The sequence below is a fragment of the Sceloporus occidentalis genome, unplaced genomic scaffold (assembly GCF_023333645.1).
Source record: "Sceloporus occidentalis isolate IW3139 unplaced genomic scaffold, rSceOcc1.0.p SCAF_6, whole genome shotgun sequence".
Taxonomy (NCBI): Eukaryota; Metazoa; Chordata; class Lepidosauria; order Squamata; family Phrynosomatidae; genus Sceloporus; species Sceloporus occidentalis.
The window spans coordinates 37,757,765-37,779,056 of NW_028316986.1; the positions used below are offsets into that span (position 1 = coordinate 37,757,765).

At 39.0% G+C, this 21,292-nt stretch overlaps 1 protein-coding gene across 4 annotated transcripts in view; it reads left to right on the forward strand.

The window, feature by feature from the left end:
* LOC149310622 (spermatogenesis-associated protein 17-like) overlaps nt 1-21,292 on the forward strand; it is a 230,652-nt gene that overhangs the window by 42,999 nt on the left and 166,361 nt on the right. For all 4 annotated transcript variants that reach the window (XM_089529324.1, XM_089529323.1, XM_089529326.1 and 1 more), the window contains one exon: nt 15,849-15,972. In XM_089529324.1, the coding sequence (XP_089385450.1) occupies nt 15,849-15,972 (124 nt within the window). The remainder of the gene's footprint in view (nt 1-15,848; nt 15,973-21,292) is intronic.

Genomic DNA, 21,292 nt, shown 5'->3' on the forward strand with positions numbered 1-21,292 from the left:
AATGAAACCTCAGAATAAGAGTAAATTGCCTTGGCACTTGGATGAGTTTTGTTTTTAATGTCTAAACAAAAGTGAAAAATTCATTGCCTCATACATTTGTTGAATATAATCTTAGCTGAATCATGATGACAAGTGTCCCTAAATGCATTACTTCTAAAGTATGAATGCATTTTACCTAGTGAAAAGATTTTAAATTATTGTGGCATTTTGCCATTAAAAAAATCAATTCTTGTTTCTCTGACTTTCTCAGAGCATTGTCAGTCTTCTTTTCGTGTTTTCTGGGGCACATTATCAATCAGTGATGCACATAGTTATTTTCCTATGTAACTTCATGAACAACTTCCACTGGGTTTCTGTATCAGTCCATTGCAGCAAAACTGACAGAGAATCTCATGTCACCTTAAAAGAACAGCACATTTTATTTGGTAGCAGCTTTCAAGAACTGCACCTGGTGAAGTGGGCTGCAGTTTGACAAAGTTTATGCAAACTAAACCTTGTTAGTACTTAGTCTCTTTGCAATATTTTCAGGCAAAACACAACACTACAAATGTTTACTTAGACATAAGTCTCATTCAATTCAACTGCACATTTTTGGTAAGCAAATTTATGTAAAATCTCAGCCTAAGCCACACTGTCCCAATAGGCCCTACTGAAAGAGAGTCATTTTCAAAGTGGTCAGTAGGAAATTTCATATTTAAAAAAAATGCTTACACCTATGTGTGCTCAATTTTTGTGATGGTGACCACAGTTGCCCTAACAAATTTTTTTACCTATATATCATGTTTAAGGTAATTGATAGATTAAAGGCCAAAAAGACCAGTCTTAGGCGCTTTACAGACTGCCCAAAAGGGCGGTCTGCCGGCGCCCATGTTTGCTGTGTGAGGGAACCGCAGCAGACAAACTGCATGGTTCTCCAGTGCAGCAAGAAGAACCCGCAAAAAGCGGGTTCTTCTTGCGGCGCCAATGGCACCCTTGCGGCATCACAAGGGCGCTGAAACTGCGGACGCTAGGCGTCCATCACGTCAAAATGGCAGCGCCCATCTGTATAGGGCGCTGCCATTTTGATGCCCTCGTTACGTGTGAGGGGCAAAGTGCTTCAGGAAGCGCCACCCCTCACGCGTAATGACGGTGCCCAATAGGGCCTGTCCAGAACACACCCCTGTTTCTTAAGCTAGCACTAGGAGTGCTTAGGGAAGGTTTTCACTAAAGTTTCACTTACTGCATTTTCTCATCATTTGAACCTGGTGTCCTTTCAAATGGTAGATGTGATGTCATGTAGTTAACTGTTCATTGAGTACTTAGCTTTTGTTTTCTAACAGATTTTGTTGTTGTGTGCTTTCAAGTTGTTTCCCACCTATGATGACCGTAATGTGACCCCATCATGAGTTTTTCTTTGCAGACTTCATTGGTTGGGGTTGCCATTGCCTTCCTCTAAGGCTGCAAGAAATCCACTTCCCCAAAGTCACTCAGTGGGTTTCCATGGCCAAGTGGGGATTCAAACCTTGGTCTCTCAAAGTTGTAGTCCATCACTCAAACCTCCACAGCATGTTGGCTCTCTTCTAAATGAGAATATGGGACAGGAGAAGAGATTTAACCCTTTTCTTCCATCATGATTTCATTCCACTCATGTGCTCAGTGAATGCATGGAGGGCAGATTGGCTATCTTGCCTTTCTAGAATGTGTATATATTGGTGTATGTCACTGAACATGTGAAAGGAGCATCCATGCATCTGCAGAGCTACACTGCAGAGATATAAAACACTATAATTGAAATAAAAGAGTATAAATCGATGAGAGCCAGTGTGGTGTATTGGTTGGAGCATTGGACTACTACTCTGGAATCCCCACTTGGTCATGGAAACCCACTGGGTGACCTTGGGCAAATCATACTCTCTCTTCTTCAGAGGAAGGCAAGGGCAAACCCCCTCTGAACAAATCTGACCAAGAAAACCCTATGACAGGGTCACCTTACAGGTGCCATAGGTCAGAAACAACTTGAAGACGTATAACAACAACTTTATCATATGTTACATAGAATTATAGATGGTAAGTTATCTAGCTGTACTAAATTATGTTTTTTCAACCATCTGAATGTAGCTTTCTACATAGTTGAATTTCGCTGTACAGTCCGCCCATGCCATCTACAGGCTTGCCAGCAGATTTGAGCTCGTGTGGATGGCAAGCCAAGGGGGACAAAATGGTGCATGCACCCATGCTGTGCACAGGACCACACCACCATTAGAATCAAAGGGACTTGAGGTCCCGCTTTTTTTGCATACCCAGGGGTGTGTGTCTGGAACAGATCCCCTGCATATACAAAGGGAGCACTGTATTTGAAACACTGAGTTCTTTAATAATAGTTTCACAGTTAGCACATTTGGACATACATACCCATCTGAGTAAAGCTGCTGGAATCATAGGCATGTATGTTCCCATGACATTACCCCAGTCACCTGTAGGAGGTTTACTTGAATGAATGTGTGAAGGTGGCTGTCACACATAGAGAGTACCTTTGTCTATTGAACTACTCTCCTGGCTTCAAAGTGTATTGGCTACAAACCTATATGCTGCTTAGGGAACTCTGCCACCTTGCAACTGAATATGGTGCTTCGTGGTTCAAAAACAGGTATTTAAATTAGTTAAAATAAGTGTGGTGGTTTTTTTAAAAAAGTTTCTGGATGCAGCCTTAGCATACATGCCAAGTTCTGGATATTCATATTTCATGGTCTTTGAGCTATGGCTCTGACAGGCAGACAGCAGTCCTTACCATCATTTTGAAGTCTAACATCTTATGTGTTCTTTTAAATGCTTGCTTTTGCAGTTATTTGATTATAGAAAAAAATTATTTCATAACTTATATGGATTTATATTACCTGAACCCATAGCAGTTGGTTGTTCAATGTAATAGAACAATAATCAAAACATTTTATTATTGGTGATGATACACCATAAATATATTTTAATCACTACTTGCTCTTTCCGGATCCCCCCATGAATATCGAAATCTGCTGATGTTCAAGTCCCATTGTCTTCTCCATCTCATTCCCCCCCCCCAAGCCTGCCTTGCTGCTTTCACCATGGCAGGGGGCTGCCTCTTCCTCCTCCCCACTGCTGCTGCTTCCTTTTCTTCCTCCTCTTCTTTCTTGCCTCATCCCCCTGCTTCTGCCTTTGCTCTTCCTCTTCCTTCTCCTCTTACCCCTGCCTCTGCCACCACTTTTCTTCTTCTTCCTTCCTCCTCTTCCTCCTTCTCTTCTTTGTCCATGCTGCAACCTCCACCAACGCTCGTTCTCTTCTTTCCTCCTCCTCCTCCTCCTCCTCCTCGCTGCCTCCTCTTTTCTCTTCCTCCTCCATCCCTCCTCCTCCTCCTCCATTCCCCCCCCCCCCACATGCTTGCCATCCACAGATGGCAAGTCTGTGGATATGGAGGGTGGATTGTATGCCAGTTTAAGGGGTCAGATGTTATTGGTAGAAATTAACAAGCAACAGTTGCCTACAATTGATGTCATCAATAACTCCAGTGATACAAAGGAAATGTATTTTCAAGATGAAAAGAAATGCATAGTGCCATAGAATATGGAGAACATAGAACATTGCCACTCTTTTTGTAAGTGGCAATGACATTTTGGTGAGCCGTTCTTTTTGTGGTTGGCAATTTATTTAATCAGTGCACATAATTCAAAGCAGCATACCCAGGGTTCCCTGGACCACCCTATCCAAGCTTCTGCCAAGCTTAAGCCTACATAGTTTCAGCAGATAGTTGCATCATATTCCCTCAGAACATCCTCACATGAGGTTCACTCATATCATTCTGTGCTCTTTACAACATTGATAGGGAATGGGCTTTCATAGGATTTTTTCTATCAATGTTGTAAAGCGCACAGAATGGCAGTCACAGCACAGAAAGAACTAGAGGTTGTTGGGATATATAGCTCACAAGGTTATTGAAGTTGTTTTACACTGTCAAACCTTTGGTCCATCTAGTTCCATATTGTTAATTCTGACTGATAGTTGCTCTCCAGATGTGGGCACGATTTCCTCCTAACTGTAAGGATCTCTAATATTTCCAAAAGCAAGAACTTAACATATCTTACTCTGATTAGCTTCCAAAATCAAATGAGTATGTTCAGAATGATATGGTTGTCCATTGCTGTATGCTGTGGAGGCTATTTTGAAGGTCTAATTCTCTTACATCATGGCAAACCAGTACCTGAGTTGTATCACTTGCGAGTACAGATAAAGACTCGCATGCTCAAATACTCCATTATGATTTTTTCCCCACATAAAAAATTAAATATTAGGAAGTAGCATTATTTCCAAGCCTGCTCTCTGGCAAGCTATCTTTCTGTACAGTAATCTTTTCCATTAGGGAGCATTCCACTGAACCACACTTATTCTATTTCCCCAGATTCCCTTTGATGTTACTAGCCTTTCAGACATTTTAGCAAATATCTCCTTCTGTGTCTTTCTCCCCAGATATTATAACCAGCAAGATTTGTTGGGTCTTGGGAGCTTCCAGAGGTTTTGGAATCATGCTTCCAGAACTAACATTAAAATGGTTTCATTACTTCTAGAATCAGTTTCTGAAACAAAATTGTTGTTGTTGTGTGCTTCCAAGTCGTTTTTCACTTATGATGACCATAAAGTGAACCTATCATAGTTTTTTTCTTGGCAAGTTTCTTGTGAGGGTGTTTACGATTGCCATCATCTTGAGGCTGAGAGAGTGTAACTTGCCCAAGGTGGGTTTTTTTAATGTTTAGGCAGGGAATCGAATCCTGATCTCCAGAGTCATAGTTCAACACTCAATCCATTACACCATGCTGGTTCTACTGCGCAATATGATTGGCAATACAGTACTTGCAGCTTTGGGCTCTGCAAATATGGAAGTTCTAGGAACCTATTGTAATATAAATGTACATAGATATAGATATATAAACATTCTGCTAAAGGGTAAGTATAACATTATGTTACAAGGTAAATAAAAATATATATAGGAGAGACAAGAAGGTGAGATTTTGTTTTGGAGTCATGGTTGATTGAGCTGTTTAGAGGATTGCTTGTGTGCTTTTTTGTGTTTTGGGCTGTATGCTTTTCCTGAGCATATGTTTTAAGGGCTTCTGCAGAGAGGCACTGACTTGACTGGGCATTGAAGTAGCAGCTGCTGGCTCTATATAGCTGCTGCCTCAGTCTCTAAAGCTCAGTAAACAGGAATAGGAAAACAGGAGTTTTGCATGAGTGTTTTGGGAGGGATTTGGGGGTTGAGGCCTGGAGTGCTGTGCCATTGCCTATATGGGACTGCTGAACATGGATGATGAAGGAGCTGTTGCAGTAACCTACAGTACATTTCCCATGTTTGTTTCATTGCCAAAGGATTGGACCTGATCCCAATCCTCATTGCCAGAGGATTGGGATTGGGTGTCTAAGCCTGCACTATGCACTGAAGCAATACTATCAGGAGCCAAGCTGCAAGCTTTGAAAATGGAAGTCACCTTTGAAGATTCTGTGGAGGGAATAGCTCTTCCCAGTTTCCAGAGGAAGAAGAGATGTGTGGTAATAGTGGTGATTCTCTGCTGAGAGGAAAGATGTCCTTTCTCCCAAGGACAAAGATCCAAGATGTAACAGAGAGGCTGACAACAGTGATCGGGTCCAAGTGCTTCTGTTCCAAATGGGGGATAAGGATAGTACAAATATAGCCTTCAATCTATTGCAATGGACAGTGAGGCTCTAGGCAAATAGCTGATGGACCTTGGAATACAGATTGTTATTTCATCACTTTTGCTGCTAATGAACATGGCCAAGAACAGAGAGACAAACACTAGAAGTAAACAACTGGCTCCTCACATGATGTCAACAGGAAAGCTTTAGTTTCTTGGACCATGGTCTGCTGATGCAGGTGTGGTTTCCCATCCCTATGTCTTTAGTCTGAGGCATTGAGGTTTCTTTACTATTTGTCAGCTAACCTGTATCTATTTAGAGGTCCCTCACATCACCTTCTAGTTCCCTAAGTGCTTAGCTCATGAACAACCAAGAATCATAGAATCATAGCATAATAGAGGTGGAAGAGACCATAAGGGCCATCCAAAATATAGGAATTTGGGGATATTTTAATATGCAGTATGCCTTTTTTAAGTAGCTGACTACTCAGAACCAGATTTTTTAACCTGTACTTACAATACAGACTTTTAATTTTTAATGCCTGTTTTTACTTTAAGTGTTACTTTATTTGGAATTTTATATTTTAAAAAAATAAACAAACATAATTGAAAGAAAGATGAAAGGAGGTTTGCTAACTGTCCTGTGAGATGGTTGTGTTAGTCCTCAGACATTGTCTTTACAAGGATAGTAGTGCAGCTGGATGTCAATATTTATTTATTTGCAAGGGATGCTTATCCTGTGAGCGACTCTTCTTATAGAAAGTGAACCACCAACTATAGGCTGAGTCTCCCTTATCTGGAATTCCAAAATCCAAAATATTCCAAAATTATCCACATGGGTGGCTAAGATAGTGACACTTTGCTTTCTGATGTTCCCAAACTTTGTTTCATACACAAAATTATTAAAAACATTGTGTATAAAATTACCTTCAGGCTATGTGTATATGAAACATAAATGAAATTCATGTTTAGACTTGGGTCCCTTTGCCAAGATATCTCATTACATATAGTCAAATATTCCAAAATCCGAAAAACTCCAAAAGCAAAAACATTTCTGGTCCCAAGCATTTCAAATAAGGGAGATTCAACCTTCATTGTTTATGATTATTACAGACTGTCTGGTATCTACCTTCTTCCCTATCCTCAGCCCATGAAGTATGAAATATGTATAGTTACTGTGTTGTCATCTGGTGTTAGCATGCAAATTTTGCTAAATATACATAATGTTGATATCTGGAATGATGTCTCTCTTCTATGCTATGTTAAAGGCAAGTTATGTTTGTGGACTACAGGTGATCTTTGAGAATTAACAAGTAGTTGTGGGCACCTTTTTAGAAATTGATGTTTACTGTTTTAACAGAACTGTTAGGCTATGACAGTCTTCTCTATCCCCCCTCCCCCCAAATATGACATGGTTTGAATAACAGTTCTAACATATTGAATAGTTGAGGATTATGAGAGTTATAATCTTGATGCTTTCAGATGACAAGAGCCACAAAACTTTTGCAGTTTAAGATGTCAGGAGCCTCAACAGCATACTTGGAGTGTCTTGAATAGCTAAGCAAAGGAGGTGTGAATGATAGAAACAAGATGTGTGTGACTGGACATGAGCCACCAAGGAAGACTTGGGATGAATATTAAATAATGGGACAGAAATACAGGATTTGATGGTTTTAGACAGTATGAGCCACAAAAGCTTTGATGGTTTACTGCCTGGTTTCAATGGTTTATTTGGTTTTTGAGAGATGTTAACATGAAAAAGAAAGAAGATACAGTACTATTTGTGGCTCATAGCTTTCATTAGCTTGTTTTGCAGGAGTTCACAGGTACAAAGCAAAGGCAGCAAGAATATGGATGATGATGGTGATGATAATGATGGAGGAGCAAAAGGCAAGGCTGGTTACATTGGGAGAACAGGCATATGTGACTTCTGCAAGATTCACTGGACAGGAGGTTTAGAAGCAACAACCAGTGCAGGTCCAGGCTGCATCTGTACTTCTGATAATAGGCTGATACTGGTCCCCCAACAAAGAGAACGCTTAGTGTGATGAAGGCAGCAGTTGTCAGTGTTCAGTCCCAGAAGCTTCACTCCTCCTCTGAGGTTGCTGCCTTTCCATTAACACTAAGGGCCCATTCACATTACAAAAAAAAATCGGTTCTGAAACCGATTCAATCACGTGAAGTTCATACTCACCCCGAATCTCACACAAGCGAATCCGAGGCTTGCACACCCGTTCCGTGGTAAATGGCCCCTAGCGCGGTGTTTTTGAAATCGGCGCAAATACCGTTTCTTTTGGAAAACCCCGGGTCCTGGGAATGAGAACTTGGCCTCAATCACGATCGAGGCAAATTGAGGGAGGGATTTAGGTCAGAGGGTGGGCAAAGGGCAAGGCATTTCCTCCCCTCATCGGAGGGGAGGGGGAGGAGGAAAGAGCCCTGGGAAGAAGGGAGCAAGGGAAGGCATTCTTTAGGAGCCTCTTTTCCCTGCATCCCCTGCCCAAAGCCCTCTGTCGCTGGGCATTCCTTCCCTTGCAGGAGGAAAAAATTCAGGTCACGAACGGAGCTCATGTCAGGCAACCCCCCCCCCTTTTCAAATTCAAACAATTTTTTTTGAGCAAATATGCGCATTGTTTGTATTCCAGAGGCAGATAGAGCCGGGCTTGCACTTTATATCCTTGGATCTCCTTGCTTTCTGCAGAGGGGGAAGCTACAAATGTTGCAAACAATCAATGTTACATTTTTAACAATTTTTTTTGAGCAAATATGCGCATGATTTGTCTTCTTGAGCAGATACAGCAAGGGAAGCAAAGGGAAAGCTAATGTTGCTTTTAAAAGCATAAAAAAAATGCATGGCAATCCCATCCTTTGCCTGGGACAGGGGCAGATCTGACCCAAAAGCCCACAGGTTTATAAAAAGAGAGAGAGAGAGAGAGGCATCTCTCTCCCTGCTTCAGCCGCTGAAACCCCTGTGCCTGGCTCTTTAAAAAGGGAGGACACTTTCCCCGATGCCCTGCAAACGTCACCATGACGATAGCTTGATTGGCAGCGGCCACCTCGCCAGCAGACACAGAATGCATTCGATTTCTAAATTTGCAGGTCAAAATGCATTCGATTTCAAATTTGTAGTGGGCACTTGCTAACGGAGCGATTCGGGGGAGGGGCATCCGGATCAGCCCAGTTCCTTCCAGGTCTTTTCGCCAGTATGAATGGGGCCTAAGAAAGAGTGCACCTTGGTAGGAGGAAACATCAGTACACCTGCCAGCATCAACCTGGCTCTGAGGCTGCTACTTGCTCACCAACACTTTAAGGTGGTGTTTTGTTTGAAACAGCCATGAAATATATCCCCAGCATCTTCACTCAGGCTCTGAAACCTGTCTTTGCACCCGCACTTCAGAGGCATGAAAATCCCTGGCAAAATGTGCCCATATTCAAGAGATAGACCTGTCAGTCTCTCACCACCACCCCTGCATATCTTCACAGAAACCAAATCTAGGGCTGCATCTGCATTGCAGAAATAATCCAGTTTGATGCCACTTTAACTCCCTTGCTCAGTGCTATGGAATTCTGAGAAGTATAATTTGTTGGGCACCATTCTGGTAGGCCAACAAACTACACTTCCCGGGATTCCATAGTGTTGAGCGAGGGGATGCATGAAACCGATTATTTCTGCAGTGTGGATGCCACGTAAATCCTAATTTTTCTGTTTTGTTTTCCCTCCTGCCCTTCCATGTTCAAAATCCCATGCAAAACATTGTTCTTGATCTAGCTGTGGTTTCTGTGGTTGAAGGAATTCTGAAGAGGCCCAATTTTATTCAGGATTCATCATAGTCCAGCACACAACAATAGTGTTAAACTAAGGGCAAATGCTCATATTTTGACTGTACAATTGAATCCAGATTCAGTCATATGTGCTTGATCCATTTAAATAAGTCTATAAATTTATTAATTTAATTTTAAAAAAGAATTTCTGCATTGCCTCCCAGTCCATAAGGGCTCCCAAGACATTGAACAAATAAAAACCAATTAAAACAAACAAAGGTAAAAATGTTTTAAAAACACATCAAAATAATCTTTAAAAACTCCTAAAATTAGTCTAAAAACAATCCTAGAACCCAGTTTTTAAAACCAGTTAAAACAGTGATTTCAAACACTTAATGCCCTGCTGAACACCACTATTTGGGTGGCAGTGTCCTGGACTGCAGCCAGCACACACAGACACATGCCAATAAGAATGACTTAGCCCAGCAAGTGGAAGCAGAACGCAGACCTTGCAAGGAGTAAGCGTGAGAGCAGTCTGAGAAGCCAAGCCGAAGTCAGGATACCAGAAGTCAGAGCAGTCCGAAAGCCAAGCCAAAATCAGGATATCAGGAGTTAGAGTAGTCAGAGCAGTCCAAGATCAAAGCAGCCAGAAGATAACAAGGGTCCAGTCCAAGTCCAAGGTCAAAGCAATAAGGAGTCAAGATACAAGGAGCCAGTGCCAGCAGCAATGACACCAAGGGATCATGCAATAAACCCTGGCACTGAGTGGAGGCCTGTCTACAGCTTAAGTAAGGGAAACTCTCCCCATGCCACCTGAGGCTGGTTGGCTAATTGCCTCTCTGCAGTCCTCTTGGATCTGCACCTGCAAGCACTCTCAGCCCTTCTCTCTTTGTAAGTAGGCACATCCAGGCAAGCTTCCTCCCCAGAGTCACCACTAGGCTGTTGCACCACAGGAGGCATCTCACTAGCACTAGGACCTGGTTGGGCCTCCTCCTCTGGGGCTGGGAGAGCACAGCTGGGACCTGGCAGAGCAGGATTACCACCTGGTGTAGCCTCAGTTAGCTCTTGCTCTGGAGGAGGCTCATCCTTCTCCTCTGAGAGCTGCTCTTGGCTGGCCATGACAGGCAGCCAGATGCCTAAAAGAGATGGGGCCAGCCTAACTTCCTTAGGTAGGGAGTTCCACAGTCAAGGCACTGCTATAGAGAAAGCCCTGTTACGTGTACCCACCTACCTAACTTCATGAGGTGTTGGAACACGCACATTCTGGCCAACACATATGGGAGGAGGCAGTCTTTGAGACCTAAGTCCATCACAGCTTTTGGTGCATCTGCTCTTGGATCTGGGCAGCCTGGAGTGAAGTGCTGCCCCCATGACACCACCAGAGCACATTACCACAAATCCTGAAGAGGACAGGATCTGCAGCTGGCTCCACATCCTGACTTGCTCACTTCTCATCACCTGATGGCCAAGGAATTCTCCATTCATCCAGAATGGTGAAGCAAGATGACAACATTAAAGATACAGTAGTGACAGAGGAAGGCAACAAGAGCCAAAGCTGCTAACAGCTTCCTGATCCTCCATTCTGTGTTACACCCCTGCCTCCCCCACAGAGCCCAGTTCCTAAGACCCAGAACTATGGATTCAAGAAGCCACTGCCTCAAAGAGTAATCCACTGGCAGACTCTTCCTGATTCAGGAAGTTATTGCCACCTCTGCTTCCTACATAGAATGGTGTCAACCCAGGCCATCAGCTGTACAAGTGATTCTTGGTTCAGGAGAACTGCACATATTAGTGGCAAGTCTCCAGAGTGGCAATGGTTGGGTCAGGGTGAGGAGCAGCAGCAAAGTTGCCATTTGAGATGATTATTCAAGGAGGCTAATGGAAGGCCTGTCCTGACTGAATCCAAACCTTAGTGTGTTTACAGAGTAAGCCTAGTATTAGGGGCAGGAAGATCCAAAGAAAGATAAAGCTCCATAGCCATAGCCCTGCCAGATTTGTACTGCCCAAGAAGAAGGGAGGGAGGAAAGCAGTTTAGTTTATTTTCTTGTATTATTTCCCTCTCACTTCAGCCACTGGAAACAACAGTACCTACATGAGACCCCAGGCATATCAAAGATTTATCTGTGGACCAGGAGGGTTTGGTATCCTATAGAGCCAAGGCTTCCTGCTATCTGCCCCCTTTCTCCCTATTTCTGCTTATGATATGCTTCTTTCTTTATCTATCCCCTTTAGGATCTACTGATATCAGGGCTAAGATGTTGAAGGAGCCAAATTTGAAATGGGGTATCTGAGGATAAATCTTCACCTCTAAGAGCAGACTTCTCTCTGTGCTCTTGAAAAGGAGGATATCTGTTCTGTGGCCTCTGTGATGCACTTGCAAGGGACATAGGACTGCAGTAGATTAATTGTGGAATTGAATATTATTTATGAGATGTTTGTTTATTTTAAATAATGTTTATTTATATTTAAAATATTTATTTTTGGGTCAAGATTGATGTTATCCTTTTCTTAGTCTGTCTCTTTTAGAGCATTAGGGAGTTGGAAAACACATGGACACACACACATACACACAAACAAACACATATTTCCCTTTAATCTGCAGAGTAAGCAAAGTAAAGAGATGTAAGGAAAGAGGTATTTGGAATCAATGTAAGGATAAAAGATTTCTGGGCTAGCAGCAGGCATTTTTAATAGGAAATAATTTCTCAACCAATAGCAGCTGTTCAGAAGTGAAATTTTGTAACAAATATATATTACTATATTCTGCATTTTAACAAAAGTAGTAAACACAAGTTAACTTTTCTAAATTATGATACTGAATTATTCATTCTAAATAACTATAGTCAAATTTGATGATAAAATTATTTTATATACACGTATAATTAAAGCCCTGATTTAATTTAGATTATATTTATGTAGATACTTTTCTTTTGTCTTACTCATCACTTACTTACATTTGGACACTACAAGATATTGCCATTGTTGAAGAAGACCTGGGAAGTAGAATGAAGAACTTGTAAACAAATTCATAGGTGTTTTATCAGCTTCTTTTAGTGACACTGAGGCTCACCAGACAAATCGGCAATGAAAAAGAATAATTACTAAATGGGAGATGTGCACCAATGTTGACAGGTGTAATTGGTTAAAAAACCTGAGAATGTATGTTTATCTATGTTTAATAATGCTGTTGTGAAAATGCTTATTTACTCACATTTCACGGCTCTGAGATCTGCTCCTTAAGGACAAAGAAAGGTCACCAGTCTCTCCCACTCCTAGTTCTTTGTCAAAAGTGGACACAGTTAATGAGGTTGGTTTGGTACAGCACAAATTCTCAGACACAGATAGAGATCCTTTCAGTGGAAACAAATTTGTTTGGTTTTACCAGGTTACTTAGCGATTAATAATAGCCTTCTGATGCAGGTCAGAAAGGTCAGTGTGCCCGCTTGCCAACACAATCTAAAATGCACAACAAGTCCAGGTTTGCAGGCTCGGAGGCCTCCAAACACTATGCATAAAGTAAAAGAGGCTATTTTCCAACTTCTTTTTTCATATTAATAAGCAATTTTCAAGAGAAGTGTGGCAAAATGGGGGCCATGCCACTCTAAGTAATTCATTTATTTTGCAATTTAATCTTATGTTGGGGAAAAAATTACACTGCTGCAAAAGCATAGCATGGTGATTTTTAAACGTCAGTATGTTTCATAAGTAACCTTGTATGAAATATTGTATTAGAAAGCTTTAACTGTAAACGGCAACAAAAAAGAATATATCCAGGAACTGAAACAGAACAATACATCTTCTACTATCTTTAATTTATTTCTGCTTTGTTCTACTTTTGCCTTGTACGTTTGAAAGGAAAACATGTGTGATTTACTGAAGCCACTTTATTTTGTGCTATGAATTAATATTTAGAAAGAAAGAAAGAAAGAAAGAAAGGACAGTATCCAGATATTTGGCACAGAGTGTTATGTATCTAAAATACATTTATTGCCACATAATGTTTTTAAAACAGCTTATATCCCACTATAATATTAAAAGTATATAAGATTGCAATGGACTGCAAATGCCCCATTCTTTGGACAGCAATCTGACAAATTGTCATATGACCCTAATAATTGTCTGGATAGCTCCATCATGGAACTGAACCTACAGTTGCTATACTTCTCAGAAGCCTGATGGTTTTTCAAAGCAAGGTGACTTTAGAGTTTCCCTTGTACTCAGACTTTTCACCTTGCTTGGCCTTTTCATCTTCTTGCACAGTTCTTCTGCCATTGCTGCTTCCTTTATGGCTATGTACATGGGAATACAAAAAACACTGATGTTTTAAACTTACATTCATATCCTGAGCCAACTTGAACAGATCAGATGGGATCTAAAGGGCTATGTATGGTGTTCCAGACTGGCACTCGGGCTTTCCTGGATGTACCTTTCTTCTATATTTCTTTGTCCTTCAGGAAGGTTAATCATGAGACTTTAGAGGTTGTATGCAACATGACACAGGAGGATATGGTCGAGAGAAACTTGGTAGACGTCTGTGCATGTAGAAGGGTATTCTCTTTTTAAATAGGGCTCATAGGTGCCTACTAGGCAATATCATACCGCACTAGAAACAAACCAGGGCCATTAAAACCTATGGCCATTTCACTATTTACTTGGTTGGTTTGTGGATTGTACCCGCTGATATTTAATTGATTTGGAATGTATTGAGATATTAAAATTTACCCCACAGGGACTGAAATATTTTCAGTGCTATATTTTGTGTAAGGTACACATAAAAAGGTCAGAACTTTTCTAATTAGCATTTATTAAATCTCCATACATCACTGAACAAAATTTATGTCTTTCACATACAAGGTTAATTTGAATTAGCTGTTTCTTAATACCAATAACAACAAATGTTAATCGAGCTAACTTCTATGTGTATTTTCATGTGGGGGAAGGGAATCCCTCATGTATTGTTGTCATTAATGCTGTGAAATATCTAATTTCTAAAATGTTTTTAATTACATTTCAGTGTTTTATTCAGTGACATATAATATAATAATTTAATAAAAATTAAAGCAGGATAGAAAAAGTCTGTAGATTTCTCCTATTCTGAAAATATAGGCTTAGTCTCTCCCTGATTTGGATTATTATTGCTTGCTTATTGTTGATGCTATTGTATGCTTTCAAATCATTTCCAGTTTATGGTGACTCTCAGGCAACTCCATCATGTGTGGCTTTCTTGGCAAGATTTGTTTAGAGGTTGTTCGAAGTTGTTTTCCTCTGAGGCTGAATAAGTGTAACTTACCTAAGGTCACCCAGCAGGTTTCCATACCTGAACAGGGATTTGATCCCTAGTCTGCCACAGTTGTAATCCAATGCTCAAATCACTATACCACACTGGACCTTTATTTGTTCTTATCCAATAATGCCTACATTGGTAGTAGCAGTTGGCCAAGGTTTCTGGAGATATCTTTTCTGTTTTTGCTACTGCTTTATAGCACTCCTCTAAAAGGTGTGCCATATTTCATAGAATCATAGAATCTATTATTTATTTTATAACTTCTACAGCAGTGCTGTTCAGAGAAGTGGTCCATGGACCGGTGCCAGTCTCTGAAACATCGGCTGCTGGTCACTGCTGAGTTTTCAGGAATGAAAGAAACAATTGTAGCCAGTGTGCACAAATAATGGTACCAATCCCTAACACAATGGGAAAAAAAACCCAATCCTGATTCCCCACATCAAAGAGCTTGAGATGCACTGCTCTATGCAATATTTATAAACTAGATTGTTGTTATCACTTTCTCTGAAGGTATAATTAATGCTTCCAATGCAGCAAGAGTGGCTGAAGCACACAGAGCTGGTGGTCCATATATAGGTGCTGAAATGGTAAATATTGCCGAAGGCACCCATGGATAACTCACAGATTAACCCCCCCCCCCCCATTTTTTTAAAGAGTAGCTGGAACTCTTTTCTGGGTTGTGGAGATATTTTCACATCAGCGCTGCATATTTCTTTCATGCTCCAGTACTAAATCCCTTTCTTTGTGCTCAAAAATTAAAACATCACTTCACAGATCTGAGTTGGTGAAACTAAAATCAGGCCTATATATATTCAGTCTGAGAGCTAAATATTTTTAAAAGCCAGACACAAGGTTAACTATTAATTCATGTTTCCTCATTTATCTGTAAAGTATCAAAGTCTCACTTGCTGGTTGAATCTTACAGAAAGATCAGTTATAGTTCATTGGTAGAAAGTAGCTTAAATGCCTTTGTTTTAACAGTGCGAGTCCTGCATTACTAACTGTGCTAAGCAGATCCTGATGCTGTTGATTTCAGTAAACAGTGGACAATGCCAGCATATCATCCCTAGGGAAGCTGTGTTATGAAAGAATTTATAAAGCATTTATATATTTTTCATGCTGGTCCTCTAATCAGTTAAATTATTTTAATACAGGAAAGAACTAGAGGAGTTTGCTGAGATGAAGGAGAAAGAAGAGGTGAAAAAAGCTCTTGAAAGGGATGAAAAGAAAAAGGATTACCTAGCCCGAAAGATGCATTACCTCCTTAGCACTGAGCAGGTTGGTGTACCTGTCCCTGACAGCTCATGCAAACCACTGGGGCCCCAAGCTTGACAGAGATAAACTAGCAGGCTGAATGGGACATGACTTGTTGAAAAGATATCACAAAGACACTACTTCGAGTTCAATTTAGTGCATTTCTATAGGCGAGAGCAGGTACCATGACTGCTGCGTGACAGCAGCTTCATAGAGGCGGCATCAGCGCGGCTGGCAGAAAGAGACCAAGTCAGCAGTTTGATCTGCCACTGTGATAACACAACACGAAGGGCATAACCTCACTTTAAAAACTCATTTTGACTGGCTTATTGTTGTGTTGTCTCACTTGTCAAGAAATAACAAGTTATTAAGCCAAGGAGGGGTTTCATTTTTTCCATTTTAATTGAGCTAATGTTTGGATCAGAATTTCATTCCTCTGCTATATTTCAAAATAGATTGTGAGATATCTGTAGGAAACTTTCTAAGGAGGTCTTTTTTCTGGATCAGCAAATTTACCTGGACTGCATTCTGACAGCCACTACTCTTGTATATATTCTAAGTGATCTATTTATTCTTCTTAGAATATTTGTTTGAATTCTGAAGAGCTGTGTGGTAAAACAGGTGTTTCCCCTTTTAATCCCTGCTTATGAGCATCCATGCAAATAAGTCTTTGTTTGCTTCTAGTAAGTGTCTACTTATATGAACATCCATATAAGAAACATAAGCCATACTATTTCAGTGTTGAAAGGTACATTTTTTATTTATGCTTAGTCTTCTTTCATTTGGTCACATCTTTACTTAACAGGGGTCAATATTTCAGTCAAGGATCAAAGACAATGCCACAGAAAATATAGTCCCTTTCTTTCTTTCTTTTTTCCCCCTGTCACATCAATCATGAATAAGCAACACTGCAGTTTGTTTACCTAAGCTGCATGGCAATTAATTATGAAAAAGTGAACTGATTAGTGGAAATTAGTTATTTTAATTGTAAATTTAGTGAAATCAAGGTTTGTTTGTGAAGAAACAGAAGAAAAGACTAATTAGTACATGGATATTATTAAGAATGAATTATTCATTTACTCTCTGAAAGAGTACATTGAGAATAATCTCCCAGGGGAAAGACTTCATATTGTTTTAAACTTTAATTATAGTAACATCCAAACATTGCAAGGAGGTTTTTAAATTGTTTCACTCAGGACAGCACATAGAGGTGTTTAAGATTAATTTGTAAATGACAATTGTCTTCATGGTTGCAGAGAAATTTTTCAAATCATACCAAACAAATTATGTACGACCAGAGTTTAAGAAAGGTTACCATTTTTGGTACTACATGTCTAAATATGATATTTTGATGTTTCATATCAAAAATATGAAGCAATCATTGAAACACTACTTAAGACCTGGCATTTCAAGCTCAAAACTTTAAAATGTCAACTGTACAAATGTTATTGCACAATTGCCATTTATCTCACATGCACTATCAATATAATGCAAATATGCAAATAATGCTGTTTTTTAAATGCATATATTCAAATTTATAGCTTTCCTGCATCCCTAATATGTTACTTTTCCAAGGTTTCTAATGCTGGTATAAAACTTAGCATGGAAAGAAGTTATAAATAGAATTGGAATGGTATTTTGATTAAAACTCGGGTTTCTAGTGGATGATGCCTGGAGAAATAAATGACAAGCTCTAAAACTTTATCCTTATGAAATATTGAGCTTTTAATCAATGTTCTTCGTTTATCGGTGGTTTCAATAACTAGACAAGTAACACCTAACACATCTAAAGCCTTCCTTTGTTTGAAGAAAATTCTTTCTTCATGATCCCTATAATTATGAAGAAACCTGCTGTAGAATCTGTGCCAATGTTTCCCAGTCATAAATTATGTTATCTGCTCCACCTACTGGTTGCCTTGTGCAAAAGAGCTTACTGTGAATTGCAAAGTCTGTGATCTTCACATCATTTCTGTTATAAAATTTGTAAGAGGCCATTTGCAGCTTGCTTAATTTCTTTTATTTGCTCTTCACATAAAAACATAAGAAATCCTTATTTTATGACCAGAATTATCTTCTTTTTCACACTAGTCCTTTTATTACACACTATATTTGTAATACCTCCATGAAAACATTTTGAAAGTCCAAATGACATCATTATTTCTTATAAGAATTTCGGGTGATTATATGGTAAGATGAAGCAAGAACACACAAAAAAGATGTTTAAAAAAAACAATTTGATCAATGTGGGAAGCACTCCAATAGCCTATCATATGATATCTCTTTAAAATTATAAACCTTAGCCTTAAGAATCTTGAAGAAACATGTAATTTAGTATCTTGATTTAACATCAAATCCTAGCAAGAAAAGTGGAATAAACTGAAAGGGTCAACATACATAATAAATGCTCTTTAAATAGTTAACAATATTTTTAATCCACGGAAAGCAAAAATTATAACTTTATTTATATTTTGTCATTTCTAGATTGAATCAAAAGGGATACTATCATGTTTCTGTGCCTATAAATGACTTGCTTTAATTTCTTCATGTCGTTTGTGCCACAATCTTGAATTTGCTTTTTTATCTTTAATTGTGAGAATGTTTCATATGCTTCTGCCAACCTGCAGTTCACTGGGGATCTGGCGAAAACAACAAATGTACTGCAATCAGTACTTGGATTAGAATATTAAAACATTAACTATGACATCACAGTAAATGGCTTCCCTTGTAGGATAACCTGTTCCGTGAATACTTTCTCTAATGTTTTTAATTAGTTTTTAATTTGCATGTATTAATTTTATTTGCCTTAAGCACAGGCTTAATATTATTGATTTTTTTAAAAAGCCAAATAGTCCATTGCAACTGTGTTTGCTGCTGCTCGTCAAAAACTGTAGACAAAGATGATGTGTCCACACCATTTTCCGCTTTTTAAACAACTCAATAAAAATAATAATGACTTTGTCCTTGAAATGCAATTTGGTGGTACAGTTTTATGGTATGAAGCAGAAGCAAAGATAGCTATAATCCATAAGATATAATAGATTTCCTCAGATTTTTTTTAAAAAAAAAAATCTGGAGGATTTGAGGGGGGAAATAAGCCCTGATATTGCTTTAGTTGCATGGTTTCCCCCCTCATAGCTAATATTAAACAAATGCCAAATAAAGTAACTCAATTTGGCTATCTTTGGTTAGAATAAAGCTTTATCTTATCTTGTGTAGAAATAAAACTTTGTCATTGCATGACTGAAATATTAGGTAAATGACACATTGGCCAACATAGTGGAAAGTGAACCCATGAAAACAAAACACATAGGAAATGTCTCCCAGATTCTAAAATTTATATGAAAAGTATTTAGATTTTCCTGTGCCATGAAGAACAATTGATAAGGAAAAGGATGGAGAGAAAATGACCAGGAGAAAAATAAATCTATAATATAAGGAAAAGGTTGCAGTTGGAATAAAAGACAAACCGTTATCACATGGTAATGATCAAATATTGAAAAATTAGTTTTTAAACAGTTGGAATACATTTCCATGGAAACAATAAAAAAGCTTTATCTAGCTCATGCTTTTCATGATGTTAAATAGCTCTGAATATCTGCAGGGACAGGAACTATGGTGCTTTTTAAATTTTAGAATAAGACTAAAAGTGATGCTTTTCCCTCATTCTGCCCATAAAGTACTTGGGAATAATTTAGAAACGGACAGCCACATAGACAGTGGCGGGTGGGTTCCAAAGCTAAAATCAACCGTGTACAAACAGAAGACAGTTTGTGTAGGGACCCATGTGATTGGCCCTCCCCACATGGTTATGTGCTTTAAAACATTACTGCTCTGTTCTTTGAATAATTCCTGGGGAAAGGGGCTTCTACTGCAGTATGTTTGAGAGGGACAAAATTAAAAAAATAGATTTTGCAGATAAATAAATAAATCCTTAACTGAAGCTGAGCAAGTTAGAATCAGCCAATTAAGGAGAAAAAACCAGAGAACATAATATTATAAGGCTAATATATGAATGCTGAAGTACAGGAAGGCTAAGCCTGCCATCATGTACTCATTTATATGAGACTAAATCCCCGAATTAATGAAAATAACTTTCAAATAGTCGTGTATAAGATTCACTATAAATGGCTTAAAGATATTAAAATTTCTTAATAATAATTTTGGCCCTGTTACTATATTTCACTGTTGCCTCAATAAGCAAAACATGAATACTCCAACAGATACAGTCAGCCCTCCATATCCACAGATTCTGCACCCATAAATTAAACCATCCATGGCTTGAATTTAAAAAAAAAAATCCAAAAAGCAGACCTTCATTTTACCATTTTATATAAGGGACACTATTTTACTATGCCATTGTATATAATGGGGCTTGAGTATGCATGAGTGTTGGTTTCCATGGGGAGTCCTGAAATCAAACCCCAGGGGATACCAAGGGCCGACTGACTAAATACTAAACTTAAGATATATATTTTTTCATATGAACTGGAAAATACTTGGCTCTCCAAAGTCAAATAGCTGCATCATGTTCATCTCATTTAATTTGAAACAAACAACCTGAATGGTACAGTGTTGCCACACCACAGTTCTAATAACAGTAATTCAGTACATTGATTTAGAAATTTGATATGTCTATCAACCACTTTTGTAACTTATAACTCAACGCAGTATGCTGTTCCTAAAGCTGAAACATTCAAAGTCATTCAGACTCTTGTAATTATTTACGTTCCAGAGATGGGTGGGGGTTTCCCCCATCTGAATAATTTTTAGAAGTTCCATCTTGAACTACAGATGCTTTTGTTGAGATGAATCTAATCCATTGCATAGTCTTCATCATGGTGTAATAAATTACATATTTGCCCCTAAGCGTAATAAAAAGAAGTTAGTATGATTTCTTTTAAAAGTTGCACTCTGTTGTGTGCATTTTTCACTTTAATTCAACACAAATACATTACTGTGGTATTGTTTTTGGCATAATTCCCAATCACTGAACAGATTACTCTGTTAAATTTACGTAACAGATTAATCAGATTAGCCCATTTACATCTTTTAGTATTATGTTAGCATCATTAGAGTAATGTTTTAAATATTCGCTTTTTTTAAAAAAAACTCACATTATAGCACAATTTTGATTCCACCCCCCCCTTTTTTTTGTGAATTTTTTTTTATGTCTTGAAGTATCAGGGAGGGAGAGCCAAAGACTTCTGCTTTATCTGGAGATTAGCAGGAGTGTTCACTGGAATTCTTATGGAATCATAACTGCAAGGAGCTGAAAAACTATCATGTTTCTTTTCAGTTCTCAGCAAGAGTAATTGAATGTTGAATATCTTACTAAATGCTGGGC